Source organism: Poecilia latipinna, unplaced genomic scaffold, assembly GCF_001443285.1.
Source record: "Poecilia latipinna isolate Pla-1442-1.1 unplaced genomic scaffold, P_latipinna-1.0 Scaffold2809, whole genome shotgun sequence".
NCBI classification, from domain to species: Eukaryota; Metazoa; Chordata; class Actinopteri; order Cyprinodontiformes; family Poeciliidae; genus Poecilia; species Poecilia latipinna.
The window spans coordinates 29,394-45,850 of record NW_015115425.1 but is presented as its reverse complement, the minus strand read 5'-3'; the positions used below and the strand labels follow the sequence as shown (position 1 = coordinate 45,850).

At 40.0% G+C, this 16,457-nt stretch overlaps 1 protein-coding gene across 2 annotated transcripts; it reads right to left on the bottom strand.

The window, feature by feature from the left end:
* Nucleotides 1–4,893: 4,893 nt before the first annotated feature.
* Nucleotides 4,894–15,631, bottom strand: spry4 (sprouty homolog 4 (Drosophila)). Of its 2 annotated transcripts, XR_001422791.1 has the most exons (3): nt 15,345–15,631; nt 11,624–13,225; nt 4,894–4,904 (listed from the first exon to the last, which is right to left on the bottom strand). XR_001422791.1 is itself a non-coding variant. In XM_015021584.1 (2 exons), the coding sequence occupies exon 2, from the start codon at nt 13,172–13,174 to the stop codon at nt 12,029–12,031; it is 1,146 nt and encodes a 381-aa protein (XP_014877070.1). In that variant the 5' UTR covers nt 13,175–13,225; nt 15,345–15,631; the 3' UTR covers nt 11,299–12,028. The 2 variants fall into 2 exon arrangements, 1 of the variants encoding a protein (XP_014877070.1); XM_015021584.1 differs by lacking the exon at nt 4,894–4,904 and having other exon boundaries at nt 11,299–13,225.
* Nucleotides 15,632–16,457: the final 826 nt, after the last annotated feature.

Here is a 16,457-nt window from a genome sequence, read left to right as displayed (position 1 = left end):
TTCTTTCAGAGATAAAATTTCATTGTGAAGCTTAAACTCCAGCTGAAGTTGCATAAAAAAATCTTTTCCCAGTAAAGAGATCACATTAATTTGGCCTTTGGACTATTAATTTATCTAGCAACCTATTATTTGCATTTAGCAAATTTAGGAAATGGACGATTGATATTTTCTGAAATGCTTTTGATGCATTGCAACAACTGGTCATAATGTAAAAAATAAAAGTAAGCATGTGAGATTACACAATGCCCAGGACATTTAAAAATGAAAGTGAGAATGATCTCCCCTGAAGATCTTGCAGAACATTTTATTTTGAGCTTTATGTGTAGGACACATGCTGGAAAGTTGCATCAGCTCACACAGGAAGCTGAAATCCAAAAGTCAACCTGGGGATCGATTTGTCCTCATGTGTCCTGTCCTGCTGAGAGCAACAACAATGCCTTAATGCAAACTGCAGGACTTGAACTCTCACTCAAGAATGCACATTAAGTTTAAATCATAAAATGTTTTTCAAGAACTTTATAATGCTGAATATAATTTGCTATGCACACTTCTTCACACATCAAACGACAAAACAAACAAGCACAGCAGCCCTTACTTCCTGTGAAGTCCTACCTGTTATGCAAGAGCCTCTTTCTGTGTGTTTGGCTTCGTTTTTGTTTATCTTGACAAAAGAGAATCTGGAACACAGACAGACAAAAATAAAAGAATCAGATTTAATGTGTTAGAGCATCAGTTGAAGGAAAACGAGCCTTTTTTGTGTATTGAGACCTGGAGAAGAGTAGAAGTATGTTAATTTATTTATGTCCAATTAGTTGGAATTTGTCCAGCCAATTGGACAAATTATGACTAGTTCAATCAGACTGAAATACTCACTTATGCCATTTACTTTCTTAAATAAAATACATTTTTTAACCATGCAATTTCAGTTTGTGTATTTGTCTTTTGAGAAATATTTAGTGGCATATAAATCTTCTAAAGAAAAATGTCACTGACAACATTATGCGTCCGAATCTAACTTTCCATGGTGACAAAAAAATACTAATTTATATTTTCTTCAATCATCATTTATATGTTTTTATTTTCTCCTTTTGCTTGTCAAACCTAACATCCACGGAATAAAGTCAACTAAACCCAAAAGTACTCAAAAAAGTTTTGTTTTTTAAGAAAAAAGTTAATGGCAGCAACAGCTTTGTCAGTGTTTTTGTCCAGGAAGATGCTTCTTCTTGGATGAAGAACAATTCATCCAAGAAGGAAGAAACTGTTGAAGAACAATTCTTAAATTTCTTCATACTGAAATTAGTGTGTCACTTCATTTTTGCTCCAAGTAATAGGGCAAAGTTCAATTATTTTGTCAGAAATGCAGACCATGAATTTTATTTACTTATTAAGTAAGAAGTAGCAGGAGTTTTCACTGTGTTTACTGGGTTTTTCAGAGTCAGTGTATGTATAGCAGTAAAGATGACATATTACCTGCAGTGCCCCAATACATGTGGAGGTCAGTTAAACAACAACAAAAAAATAAAAATGTTGAACACAAACATTTTGACTGGAAGGAGGAAGGCCAGAGATACGAGAACAGATGTGAACCAAAACAAGGTTTTGCAATACTCTCCTGGGGGAACGTGCAGACGTGCATGCGCAGCACGCACTGTCTGCCTTGTGCATGTGCATTTTTGTGACTGTTTTCTGTCAGTGTGATTGGTTGAATGTCACGGGCTAAAGCCAATAGATAAATGTACGAAATGTTATTGCTGTGCAGCTGGCCGTGCTCCAGAGGAAGTGCTTGGCTTTGACAATGCTCTCACCAGGAATGCAATGCAGCCCACCGCCAAGGGGGCGTGTCATTGCTCCGGGGTCGGAAGCCAAGTTTGGTCAACCCAGTTTTGGCCCATCCAGTGCCTTCAAGGGGCCTGGGGGTTGTGGGTGTGGGGGGACCCTCTTACTGCTGTTTTTCAGAAAGAGGAGAGAAAAGGAGTGCATGTGTGTGTTATTCCGAGCTCATTTCTGTAGATGCGAGTGAGTGTGTGTGTGTGTTTTCTTTTAGAGGAGGATCTGAAAGGAATGCAATAGTGTCTTTACACATGTCCACCCCTCCACCCACCCCTTTAGGCAGTCACCAGGCCTGTTGAAAACACACACACACACACACAGAGGTTGTGGCATGGAAGGAAGTATCAAACTACACTGGCTGAATATTTATCAAGACAGACGGGCAAAGCTGCCCATTAAGATTCCAAACTTTTCTTCCTTAGCTTCAGCTATAAGAAAATAATTCACTCACAGCAGAATAAAGTTGTCTTGAGAAGAATAAAATAATTTAAATATGTCTGTGCAGACCTCAAATGTCCAACTTTATTGTATTTAGACCTCTGGTTTACAGTTTGGTGACTTTACAACCATAAACTCACCCAAACCTATTGGGATACAATGTTAAGCTGAAACCACCAAAAGTAAATTTAGGGCCTTCAGACGTCATTTAAAGATTAAGCAACATTCTTATAGGTGTAATTTAAGTTCAGCATAAATGCTCCTCCTCAGCCTGCCTTCTGCTCTCCCCTCACACCTGCTACCTGTTAGTCAATTAGCCTGGTCGATTGTTCCAGCATTCACACTCCCAGTATTTATTCACTTCCATGTCATTCCTCTATGCTGGTTCCTCCTATTTAATCCTGTTAAATCCTGTTCCCTGCTCATCCTCATTGTGCTTTTTTCTTTTTGGTTTCTGATGTTTTTGTTCTCCTCTGGCTCCCTGTGCTCCCATGGTTTTTGTCTTAGTTCATATTTTTTCATTAAATCTTCAGTTTTACTCTGGGAATTGACCTGAGTTGAGTGGAAATTCATTGTAATGGCCAGGCTAATGAATATTGACTGACTAAAAAAATGGATAACAAGCTTGTGATTTTACACTTTTGTTCAAAATGCAATACTCAGTTAAACATAAATATCATGTAATATAACTTTTTTTAAAAAAATATATGCTTCAGTGAATTTAAAACCATATGGGAATCTGCTTTATTGTTGGAGTTTGTCTAAAATTCACTTGAAAATGTATGCAGATGAGTTAAATTTGTTTTCCTATTTCTGCGCTGCCCTTTCTGTTGACACTCTTGAAACTGAAATAAGACCCTCCCTGTGGGCATGGGGTTTATATCACTGTGGTATAATGGGAGAAGGCTTGTAACAGGATGCAGCAAAGAGGCCGCTGTGGCGGAGGCCTTGGTGTGTTTCAGACTGGCAGCGCCTGGTGATAAGAGGCTGCGGCCTGGTTGGCCTCTCCGAGGGGAAGTGATGCAAGACAGTAGCTCTTTGTTTGGTGGCATTACTTGGTCCCATGCCAGTGGCCCCACTGAATGAAATGAAGCGGTTGGCTTGTTTGCTGGCTGGGTGAGTGGTTTCATGGTGGACAGGCTGACTGCCTGGTTGACTTACTGGAAGGCAAACGACTGTGGTCCTACAACTTCTGACTAATCTGTCCTTTCTTCTTCTTTTGCATCCTTGGTCTTCAAAGTCCATGGGAAGTGTGTTGGGCCATGGTTTACTTGTCAAATTCAAGACAAATTACAGTTGACACCAGTTATTTAAATACAGTACCTAGAAGAAATTGAATCTTTTCATTACATCTTTTAGTTTACAAGTATACATATCTTTTATGCAATTTGGGAAAGAATAGCCTTGAAGGTTATTCAAACTATTTTACATACATGGAGGGATACATGGGCATGTGTTTAAGGCATGCTTCTAATTGAAAAAAAATATAGAAAATATTGTCTAAAATATCATAAAGAAAATTCTGGACCTTCAGAGGTCTAGTTCATCCTTGGATACATTTTCTAGATGGCAGAGGAACAAAAGTCATTTGTTCAAAATGGCTATATGAAGCATAGGCACCATGATAACCTCTAGCTACACTTATGTTATGGAAGAAGACTGGGTTTCAGTGATAAACATGTTTTTGTGATAAATCAGAAGCAGAAGAAATTGAAAAGACAAAAAGTTTAACACTGGAAAGAATGTCAATATCCAAAATGGAACAGGCCCAGGCAGAAGGCACCACTTTAAAAACAAGATAAACAGCCAGTTTACAGTTTCCAATCGCACACATAGTTTTTGGTAATGATAGCCATAGTTACGCCTATAGTTCACTATAGTTAGTGAACTATAGGCGTGGTAATACTTTATTTTGGGGGCTTGTTTTGCTGCAGGAGTAGAGTTGAAGCTTGGTTATAAATGGGACTTCCAAATTGACAGTTACCCTGACTATGCCATCAAATTAGTGACAATGTGACTTATGGACAACAAAGTTAATGTTTAGGAGTGACTTTTGCCAAACCTTGATCTTAATCTCTCAGAAAGAAGGCTTAATGAGGGTGTGCAAGCAAGACAGCTTACAAACCAAACTCATTTACAGCAGCCCAGTCCAGAGGAATGGGCCAATATTCCAGCAAGCTATTTTGAGAAGCTTGTTAGGAAACATAAACCCAAGCATTTTACATTTTAAACTGCAACTCTACAAAATATTAAGATAACTTATGTAAAGATCTGAAGTTGAAGAAAGTTAACTCTTTTAAATCCTCCTTTATTGTTCTGGCATTCATGAAAGAGAAATACAATTTTATTCTTAAACATAAAACAGGAAAAGTTTTATCAAATTTAACTTTCAGTTTTGATTAAAAAGGGCCATGTAGCTTTCTATATATTGTATGCTAACTGGATCCAACTGCATATCCAGTTGTATGAAGAAAAGCATTTGCTCTGTGCATTTCAGGACAGATCCTCTGAAGATCCTGGACAGACTCATCCGTTTCATCCTGTCTCATGAACTCACTACACCGGAAACTTTTCAAGTGTTGAAATGTGTGTTGAAGCCATCTTGTCATATTTTGCTTCACTTTACTTTTGAATTCCTCAGCGGACCAGGAGGAGAAGACTGGGTGTTTGTGTGGAGTGTGTGTGTGTATGCGCGCTCATGTGTGCGTGATGGGAAGCGACCTCATTATGGAGTCTAAATGTCAGTGGATCCATTTTCAGACAGCAATGCACTTGCTATTTGTGTGCCATGTGAGCATGCATCCCTGCAGACCGGTACAAAGTTTTATATGTGAACATTTCCATGGATCAACCATAAAACATGTTAATGTTTAGTGGAAACATAAAACATTGGCTTACAATAGGAAGCCTAACTGTAACTGTAACCTCTATTTAAGTTAAGTTGGACAAAATTAAAGTTTAAAAAAGTTAAATATTTACATGGTTATAGGTTATTCTCACTGTTGTTGATTTACTTAAATCTAAACAATATTGCTACAGACTCTTTCAGGCTGGAATTTATTGACTATATTTTGCAGACCACAGAACTACTGAGCACAGGAAGAGAGACGGCAAAATGTGTGTCTTCAATCTGTATCTGGGGCTTGTCAGGGGTGCAAGGGGTTTGGCTTAAGTGCTACACCAGATGTGAAAATGGCATTTTTGTTAACTGGTATCTTATAAGGAGCAAACTGCAGGGGATTTAGTTGAGCATGTAAATGGAAGAGAATCAAAAACTACAGTTTGCATTTCAAAACATCAAACATCGTCTCAAACAGGTTCAGAAACCGGCAAAGACGAACCATCAATTACAGCAGAGCACTTGCCTCACATCCTCCCTGTAGTAGATTATTGTTTGCTACTTTTATGCAAATTCGAGTTGAGTTGCCATATCAGGTGACACACACAGATCTGGGGAAACTTAATCTTACAAGTTCTGCCTGTTGTAAAACACAGCGGATAAGTAGACAAATGTGGGATGGGTTGAGTCTGGTTGTTTCACCTGGATGTTGCTTTGTCCTGCACTATAGCAGGACAGCTTTTGTTTTCAGTAGGACAGAAACATTGTAAAAATAGGAATAGGTAAAAAAAAATGGCTCAGCAATTAAATAAATAACTACAGAAACAAACAAGTAAGTTACCCATGAGCAAGCATTTGTGATAAGTTAGTAAAAGGATAACCAAGTAAAGAAACAAGTAGGTACGTAAATAGGTAAAGAAGCCAATCAAACAAGTATCTAAGAAGATAACTAAAAGAATAAATAGAAGAATCATGAGTAAGCAAGAAACTAAGAAAACAAGCAAACAAATAGACATGCAAAGGTAATTATTTAAAGAAACAAACAAGTACATATGAAAGTAGACTGAATAATAAACTGGTAAGAACATTTAGCTACAGTTCAGCTCCGACTTGTTAATTATAAAACTTTTTTCTAACAGCAGGTGATTATTTTAATGCCAAATGTAAGTAAATCAGTGTAATAGCCTTTGTCTTGACAAATGTTAATGTTTGCACATTGCACATTCTGTTACACGGAAACATGTTGGTGTGAGACAGAAGCTACTGTGTTGCACCAAATGTAGCAAATATGAGCAACATGTAAGAAAAACATGTTAAAGCTTTCAGTGTTCTTGTGCTATCCTCTGTGATTTCCAAAGTAGAGTGCAAATGATTATGTGCATCCACACTTTCCTACGGAGGCAGGACTGGTTCCTCTGTAAATCCAGTCTGCCACAATGGCAGCTGATAATAAATGGTTTCTGCTCCACCTGCCTGTGCTGAAGCTTCCTGTGTTGATGATATGTATGATGCTTGGTAGGGTGGAGATGACAATGTAGGTGTGGAGGAAGTCAAATGCAGGTGTTTGTGGTTGTGTGTGTGTGTTGTGTGTGTGCGTGTCAGCCCAGGTGGGTGCTGACAGACCGGCAGGTAAACAGGCAGGTTGGTCTCTGATCTCACCTGTTGGAGCAGACACAGCAGCGCCTGCAGGGCTTTCGCAGCGGAAATATGTTCTTTATACGATCCTGAAAGGCAACCTTCTATTCTCTTTTCTTCTTGTTCATTTGTTCCATTCTCCTCTCCAAGGCTCATTCGGGTAAACACCCAGAAAATACACAAGGCACAGAATCAAACAATTGGGAGTTGGAAGAAAGAATGGATGAGAGTAGGAGGAGAAACGCCCCCAAGGTAGCAGCAGTGCAGGTGGGCTTGAGAAGGGCGGGGGGTAGGAGGTGACGGCAGTGTGTGTGTTTGTGTGTGACAGGAAGGTTTTTGAGTGTGTGCTGGCTTCATAAGGTGGTGCTTTGGGGGGAGAGGAATGTTACACATCCCAATTAGAACAGACCACCCCTATAAACTTTGAGGAAGTTATTCTAACCTGCAAGGCAAACACACGCACACACACACACACACACACACACACACACATACACACACACACACACACACACACACACACACACACACACACACACACACACACACACACACACACACACAGGAACAGCAGCTGTGGAGTTTAAACTCTGATATGAAGTGGCCAGGTGAGCAGCTCAAGTCTCAGGTTACATAGTCCGGAGGAAGTCTGTGGATTATCTCCTGTTTCTTATGTAATGTTTTCTTTCTGTTTAAGGTCGCTCAGTTTATTTTGGCCTTTAGGGCCCTGTGAGTGTTTTATGGTGGGTGGCTTATTGAGCAACAGGAAGGGCAAGCTCAGGAAGGCAGTGTGATAATGCAAAGGAACTTAAATCTTTTAAGGTTTTACAGCAAAGTGATTAATGGAAAGAAAAGCCTTATTGGCAAAAGTTTTGTCTGTTCCTATTCTCAAATTAAACTGTGGTACAAGTTTTAATGAAAGAGATGGCTTAGGATTTTTTGATTGAGGTTCTGTTAAAGGTTATAATCAGCAAATATCTTAAGTATAGATGATACTCTTCACCTCTTCATTTAACTTGGCAAAAACAGCATTTCCTTATCACGTTCATGGAATGATCTATGAAAGGTTGTTAGATTAAAACAAATACCTAGTCATTATTGAGTTAATCATTTTTTTTTTTTATTTCATTTGTGTTTCTGTTTATTGTGTATTTGCATGGTTACTACCTTGGCCAGATCTCCAGTGTGTTAGAGATTTTGAATCTCTGTCAGACCTTTTGGTTAATCTTCTGGCTACCCTGGAAAGTTACTGGGTAGTCTGTGAAGCTGTAGACGAGTTCAACAATCTAATGGCTTATTTGCAAAACTAATGGCTGGTCCAAGAAGACATTGGTTTGACAGAGTAGCTTATAGCTAGTCTGATCTTCTAGTGGCTATTTTCAGAAGCTAAAAGCTAGTTTCAGAACTTATCCTGCATAACATAAGTATCCTGTATACTTATGTTATGCAGGATAAGCTTGTAGAAAAAGCTAACAACTAGCTAATAATAGAAGTTAACATCTGAGAAGCTCTCAGGTAGACTGAGAATGGTCAAGACCAAAGGGAACCTTTGCCTTCTTAAAACAACTCTGTCAAAAATGTTATAGCAATCTGTGGAAATAGTATTTTATTAACCTTTAACATTTGACATTTGCACTGGGGAAATTGTGCAAATGTCACAGTGGAAATTGCTGAAAATTTGAAAGGATATGGAGAAGATGTTGTTGCACCAATGATCATTCTGCCTCAAACAAGTGGTGAAAATGAAATATATAAAGCATTTCTGGTCAGAGTGACTGCCAGAAAGTAAGGCAATGTATAAATCAAAAATATCTTCTATTGTAACATTCTTTACTTTTTACAGTTGCTTTACTTTTGACTGCAATCACTTTATCTGTTCTGGTCTCAATATGTGTTTTACACAAAGCCTCCTCCCTGCAGGTACCATAAAAAATCACCTGCTTCTCAATATAAACATAGTGGTTTAAAGGTCCACAAAATAGGATGTCTACAAACTGCCTTGGTGTACTTGAAAGTTCATTTTGTTTAAGCTGCATACGTCAGGTTTGGTCTAAGTTCCCTTCTTTAGCTTCTAGGATTAGTTGGATTTATAACAAATGAATATGCCAAAAATGTTATGCAGGATAAGTATGAATTTCTAATAAACTTTAAACAAAACTTTGTTAAAGAAAATCCTGAACTACCTTTCTACTTATTCTTTATTTGTGTAGTACAAAAAACCAACACAACAGCCAAGTATATTTAACAATATATATTTCCATTGTCAATGTACATTCCATTTCAACATAAGCTTTCTTCACAAACAAAAAGTTGGCATCTAAATAAATACTATATAAAATAGAACTTCAAAATAAATATATCTATAAAGGGAACCTTTTATATGAGAATTTTTTTCTTTTTGTAATATCTAAACAAACAAACCAACAAAAAAAGCACAAATCTCATTTCTCAATCCCCAACAATGTCATTGGAAAGGTACAAAGGAATGGAGTAGCAACTGTATGATAGTTTTCCTTTTATGTGAAAAATATAAACCAGGTGACATTGGTATGTAGAACTGAAAATAAACTACAGATTTAATTTCAATATAGTTGTTGGTGATGGTTTTTCACACCTTGAACAGGCCATTGAGCACATAATAGTAAAAAGATCTACAAAGAAAGGCAGCAGTTGTTGAAAAGAAAGAGGTCCAACCGGTGATAAAGATTAACACAAGTCCAGGTAAAAACAAAGGTGAGAAGAGGGTAAAAAACATCAAGAAAGCAAGAGGGGTGAGAGTATCAGACGTGTGTGTCTCTTCTGTTTCTCTGGTATGACAAGTTTATGAACAGCAGCTGTGTTTGTCAATCAAGGCAGGCCAGGGGTGTTTGTTGGACTATTTCCCACAGAAGAAAGGAAGGAAGAAATGCATGAATGAAAAAAGGAGCAGAGAATGGGTTGATCAGGGTAGACTGTGTGGATTCAATGAATCCAATGTCTTTAGGACTTGGAAAGGGAATTAGCTTAGCCTCTCGACTGCTAATGAGCCATGGATAGCATAATCAGCAGGAGATTTTTTTCTACTTTTTTATTATTGCTGGGCACACTTTTCTAAATCAAGTGCAAGTGGTATAAAGTCATTTTGTTTCTCAAACCCTCCTTCTACTGCACTCATTTTCCTCAAAAACATCTTATTCTTACCCTCAAAATATATATCTAATATAGTCTCTAAATAGTTTGTACTGAATTGTGGTTATAATGTACCATGCAATCTTCCGAGGACATTTAAAAGTCTCTTCTAAAGAACACAAATGTTGTGAAACTATTTACAGCAAATAACATTTCACCTTCATAGCTCTACTACTAAATACATAGTCAAAACATTTGTGATTTTTGCTGCCCCACCTTCCCCCAGGCACACATTTGCTCTCAGTTTTGGCACCTATCTCAGACTGAATTGCTAGGTTTTTTGAAATATTGCCTCGTACATTCAATACCAAGGACCACATGTGGATGTTCCTGCTCTCCCATTTTTCTGAATGATATTAGCTTTCACCAAAAAGCCAAATACAAGTATGAGCACAGTTTGGCACCCTAGTGGAAGATAAGGGTCCAGCTTGTGGGTTATGGAGCCACAAAGCAAATATGCCGTGATGCCAAACGGAAACAGCCACCTGTATTAAAGGGCAATTCACCTTTAACAACCTGCCACTGTTAACTATTTGGCAAAAGGGCATCATAATAACTGTGGTCACTTAGACTGTGAAAACATGCTACTGTATAATAGCATCCTTTGGCAAATTCCTAAGAACATCATGCAATTCACAAAAATAGACTTTAAGAGTAAAAGAGAGACTATTTCACACAATCAGCTATGCAGCATACTGATTTGACTTTCATGAAGACACAGATGTGCGTAGAGGTGGATGGGTGTATGTGTGTGAGTGGAGTAAATGTAGTGAAGGCCAAAGTAATGCAAGATTGCTTAGGTGGTTAATACTGTGCTTTAGTACATCCTTTAAGAGGGGTCCTAAAAACAAGGTTGTGCAAGTGGCAGGTTTGATATTGACAAAGGCTGACTGGATACAAACACAATAACTTTTTCTAATCCTTTCCTCTTCACCTTTACCTTCAGCTTGACCCTCTTCACCTGCATCCCTCTCTCCTTGGGAAAAAACCCCCCAAAGTTCTATGGCCCATTTGCCTCTCACTTAGCCTGCGTGTTTTAAATTATTCACTATTGCCTCTTTCACCTCTTAAATGTTTTCTTTGCCGTTTTTGTGCAAAGAGGAAGCAGACCAGGCTCTTGTAGGCAGTTTTAAAATTCAACATGCAGTAGGCCAAGTTCAAGAGGAGATTATTGTATAACAATCCCTGAGAAGGTTGGTTGTTTTTTTTTCCCTTTTGAATCTTTTTTTTTTTTTTTTTTTTTTTTTACATGTTTCTCTACCACAAATCCACTTCTAGCACGGTGGTTAACCATTAGACTAGAGCATGCAGATCGTGACATGCATTACATCTGAGGTGGAGCAGTGAACAGCATTCAAAATATTTCAGAAGGTCTAAGCTTTACCAGCCATAAAATGAATAAAAAACAACTGTAAATTGATTATTTCTCACTTGTAGCACACAAAAAGATGAACGAAATATGGAAAATTACTGTTAGGTCTAAAAAGGGTTGCTTTCACAGATCCCCCTGTTCAAATAACAATCTAGAGATAAATGTCACCAAGCTAGCCTCGTTTAGCATAACTGCAAAATTAAAAGATGGTGAAAATCACTTTTGAGAGGAAATTATCTCTTGTAATGGCCCATCGTAAAAGCCACAGTATTCAACAGTTAACCACTTGCTTTCCTGAATGACACTGGGCTGTGCTTTTCTAGATGGCTGGGGTTGAATACAGAGGATCAGCAACCAGTTTCTGTTTACTTGGCATTACAAAAAATAGCTGGAAAATATTGAGCAGCAGAGAGGTACGACTTTGTGCCTTCAGCCATTTTCTTTAAAACCCAAACAGAAGGCCACACAATCTGGTCTCTTCTTATCGTCACCCTTATAGAACATGAAAACAAATCCCTCACCAAACCTGTTAGCTGTTCCACTTTTAAATGGCCCATTTTAATCATTCATGCTATCAAACATAGGCCAAGAAACCATTTAAGTACCATTGTTTTAATAGTCATGTTCCAGCAGATAAATATGGTGGTTTAATGGGGTGGTGTTGCCTTGTCCAGTCCATATTAACCAAACAAGTGGGGTCCTGTCCATTTTCTTGCAAGGCCACAGCCAGCTAGTTGAGTCCACTATCATGACCCCTGCTGCTGCTTTTCTGTCCCAACGTTTGCTTCCACCCCTCCATTTTTACTGACAGGGATGCTCATGCCAGCCTGCGAGTTCTTGCAGCGACAGCCAGGCCTGCTAACATTGTCATAACACTTCTGTCCCAGCTTGGCCAGTCCCGTAGCTGGTAGGTAGCAGATTAGGCATGGCAGGACGACAGAGAGGGCGGCCATAAAAGACCAGCGTGCACAGCAGTTGGCTTGTGAACATGAGCAGGGCTTGTCGGCACAGGAGCCCTCGTCGTCCTCGTCCTCGGTGCAGTGATAGAAGATCCCTTTGACTAGGCACATGCAGGTGGCTGTGTCTACCAGGCTCTGAGCCGAGCACAGGCACTCCTGGTTGCAGACCCAACAGGAGGGTAAGGCTCGGGGGAGCGTGCACTCAGTGCATCGACACTTCCCACAATGCTCGCAGACAAATAGGTGCTTCTTTTCGGTTGGAGAGGAAGGGATAAGCGCCAGTCCTTGTTGAACCCCAGTGGAGCACACGCCTCCAGCAGGAATCTTTGCAGACTTGAGGTCAAGTGATTTTGAGGAAGAGGAGCAGGAGGAAGCAGAGGAAGAGGAGGTCAGGACTTTAGATTGAGAGGAAGAGAAACAACCAGGAGTTCGGGTTGTGACGGTGTTGATGGGGCCCTGGTGATTGTTTGAGTTTGGGTGGTGATCCACCGTCGGTGTCGGTGCTGCATGGTCCAACAGCCGCTGATCGGAAGAGGTACTGCTGCTGCTGCTAATAGAACTGGGCCTGCCACTGAAGGAGATCCAGGGGTGGGTGGTGGTGTCTGGGTGAGGGTGAGACTCACACCGGCCATGCTGATGGAGCTGATGTTGGTGATTATGGTGATGATTATGGTTGGCCCCAAGGAAGGCCTCCTGATTTTGACCAAGCCAGGTGATTCTTCGGTTTGCTGACTTCTGGCTCACGGGCTGCTGAGCCACAACAGCTGGACTGTCAATGTAGTCATTCTCCACATGTGATGACTTTATCTGGTCAATGGGATAAATGGTGAGAGGATGCTGAAGACGACCATAGGGCACTCGACTATCCAGCAAAGGCTGAGAGATAAGGGAAGAAGACACTCCGGGAATGTGGTGGGGAACCCTGGACTCCATGTGTCGGCTGGTGCCTTGCACGTCTTCACATTAAAGCAGCATTTAGTGATACTGCAAAAACAGATACAAGAGATTCCATTAAAACAAGCAACAAGGGCTTCCATGATACTATTTATTTACACTGAAACTTATAAGGAATAGGTTCTAAGTATTTTATACAAGAGGTGATGTAATGTCTCAAATCTACAAAGATAACAGTTGACAAAAGTTGGACTGTTATGCTCTTCAATGTAACCTCCCATAGGCTTACTGAAAATCAAATATGCCATTGCTTTATGTAGAAAAAAAATATTAAAGTACTGAAGTAAAGTTTTTTATTTTTTTTTTTATTTTTTTTTACCTTTGTGCAACTTCTTTACACTCAGTATTAGTGTCTGATCAGGATGCTATGTCAAAGTGAATCAGTAGCTTCTAATTCCCCCCATAGGTTTCACAAGACATTTGTCATACATGTTTCAATTTGTTTACTTAAAACAGAACAACTGCAGCTAGAAATATTCTTAAGGTTTTGTTATATAACATTTTCTGGTTGTTAAGGTTGCAACCTATGGTGATTTTTAGAATGGGACCAAAGGACTTTAGTCTGAACCCCATGTCTTCTAACTTTGACATTAGCACAATAGAAGTTGGACTCTCGTCCTCTCCCTCACAAAAAAGCAGAGAGCTCCACAGAGCAGGACTTGCATGTAAAAGACTCAAAGATGCAAAACAAAGCAGGGAGGAGAAGAAATTAGAAACTTGCCAGAGAAGCAGAACTGAAAGCAAGAATTTAGGTCGTGTAGACCCGCTTATCAATAACTCCTTCAGCTTTCATAATGTAGCTGGTGATGTAATTCCTTAGCACACTTTACAACCACAAATCCGAATCAGAGAAAATGATCAGTCTCGGAATTTGTGAATGGGGCTGATTTTATGAACCAGCAGGTGTTTTTATGAATGGGACCTGCTGTGCTGCAGGCAGTAAGAGCGATGAATCAGTGCGCTCCATTTATGCTCAGTGAAATCAGCTGCATCCATTTCCTCCATGAGTGCTCTACGTCAGGTAGACCCCCACTGATAACTGATGGAAGTAGAAATAGAGCAAGAGCAAGCACGATTTGCACTAACCTACATCTCTGCTCCCTGCTATTATGTCAGTCATATAGTTGGCACACTGATCTGCTGTTTTTGTCCGAAAATGTGTCATTACTTCACACTGTTATGCTCCTGTAGCTGTATCCCCAGATCATGTTATTCGCCTCCCTCTAAAGGGTCTTAAAAAAAAAAAAAAAAAAGCCTGGCTTGTTGTGAAACCTGTTGCGACATTGCTGGCAAAGGCGCAAGCGCTTGTGATCGTCAAAAATCAAGACCATTATGAGCTCCAAGCCGGAACTATGCGTGTGCAAGTGCGTACGTGTTTGTGAATGTGTGTGCGTGTGCGCGCGTTGCTCCCTTGGAAATGTGAATGGACTGAGTCATAAAACCGGAGGCGGCCGTTCGGTGTACTCAAATAGCGTGCGTATTGCTTATAAGTACTCGGCGTTTTCAATCTTATTTTGCAAATAATTTAAAAATGACAAAGGTTTTAAAGAAAGCTGATCACTGTGTTCCACAATCGCACATATCCCTAGCAAACAAATCCGGACGATGCAATTCAAAATTCTTAATAAAGTAATATAATAATACCCAATAATAACAAATGTATTATCAGACGCGTAACGTGAAACGAGGGTGAAAAGGGTGATTGAAAAAGGACTTAAGCGAAGTGGTGCTCTCTGCAGAGCCAGAAGGACCGACGCGACTGAACACGAAGCCTCATTTTTAAACACAGGGAGCGAAAATTTAGCAAATTTAAAAGACGTCATAATCGTGATAGATGCAGAAGTGCACATCTGCACCTTATTCGCTTCCCTCTCTCTCCTTTGCCTTAATCTCGCGTTTGCTCCTAAAACCGGTGGTTAAATATTGACTTAAACATGCAAACACAGGTTCTGTGTCAGTTTCTTAAAAAAAAAAAAAAAAAGAAAGGAAAAAAGGACGTTACTCAGGAGAGCCATGTCGCGCCTATATCTTATACAGGATCCGACGGACTGAGGTGGCTAAGTTAGAGCAATGGATCTGAGACAAGCCAGGCTATGGTGTCGCTGGATCACGACTTCTAAACATGTAAGACAGAGAAAACATCACTTACCGTGGGTATCAGGACGCAATTCTCATCTCTTCGTTACGCTCGACGTCTGCTCGCAGGTTTCTCTATAGTCCACTCGGAGATTGGTGGCCGGTGGTGCGTTAAGTATTTCCAAAGACGTTAACTCCAAAAGGAAAGCCGAGCGGCTCTTTCAGCGCTTTCCTCTCTGCTGGGTTGGTGCATTAAAAAGGCGACTGCGATCGAGGACGCAGAGCTGTGGATATGATGTTGCAACCACTGAGGGGGAGGGAAGTGAGTTTTTATGAATGGGAGGGTAGAGGAGAGGAAAAAGGGGGACGGCGCTGTGCAGATGCCTCCGTTTTTTTCATTTATTTTTTCTGAATGGGAGGGAAGAACAAGTCGGGGAGGGCTTGAAATGCGGAGGTTACATTTTTATGAATGGGGAGGACACCGAATTGCACTGCGCACGCGCGAAGCCCGGATTTTTATGAATGGGACGAAATAGCGAATGAGGCGTGTGTGTTTGTGCGTGGGGAAAAAAGAGGGGTGGGGGCTTTTTTTGGTCACAAGGACAATGTCATTCCTGATTTACATATAGGTTTGACTTTCAAATTATTCATCAAGCTTTAAAAAACATCAAATAGAGACGAATTTAATAATATTTATTACCAGCGAGTAATTTTAATTTTAAGTAGATGTAAATTGAGAGGACAAAAATATGTTTTTCTGAGTATTTATCTGAATCGATAGAAGTCAGTTTTTAAAAACAGAAAAAGAGAGGACATCTGAAGGTGGTTGTTCAATTTTAAGACACATTTTATTGACAAGGATGTCAAGATGCCAGAGGCCACATGGCTAAACTGGATTAGCCCGAATAATAGCCGCTCCCCTCTTGGGTTCCTGTTCTATCTAAAGCCATTTATTGCGAGCAAAGACGTGTCCTTCCTTCCTCTGCAACAATGTGAGGTATGACTATACAGCTTCCACTGTAGTGTAAAAAAAACAGGCGGTGGTGAGGAGAGTGTGTGTGCGTGTGTGCGTGTGTGAAACGCAAACCAGCATGAGGGCAGGCAGGATTCACAAAAGGACAGGATGTTGTTGATTTGTACCGAAACCACACGGAGGAAATGAGTGTGAATTTCCTTTCTCTCTGTG

Bases quoted from the DNA above. Each gene is read 5' to 3' on its own strand.
- spry4 (XM_015021584.1), bottom strand. From the start codon at position 13,174: ATGGAGTCCAGGGTTCCCCACCACATTCCCGGAGTGTCTTCTTCCCTT.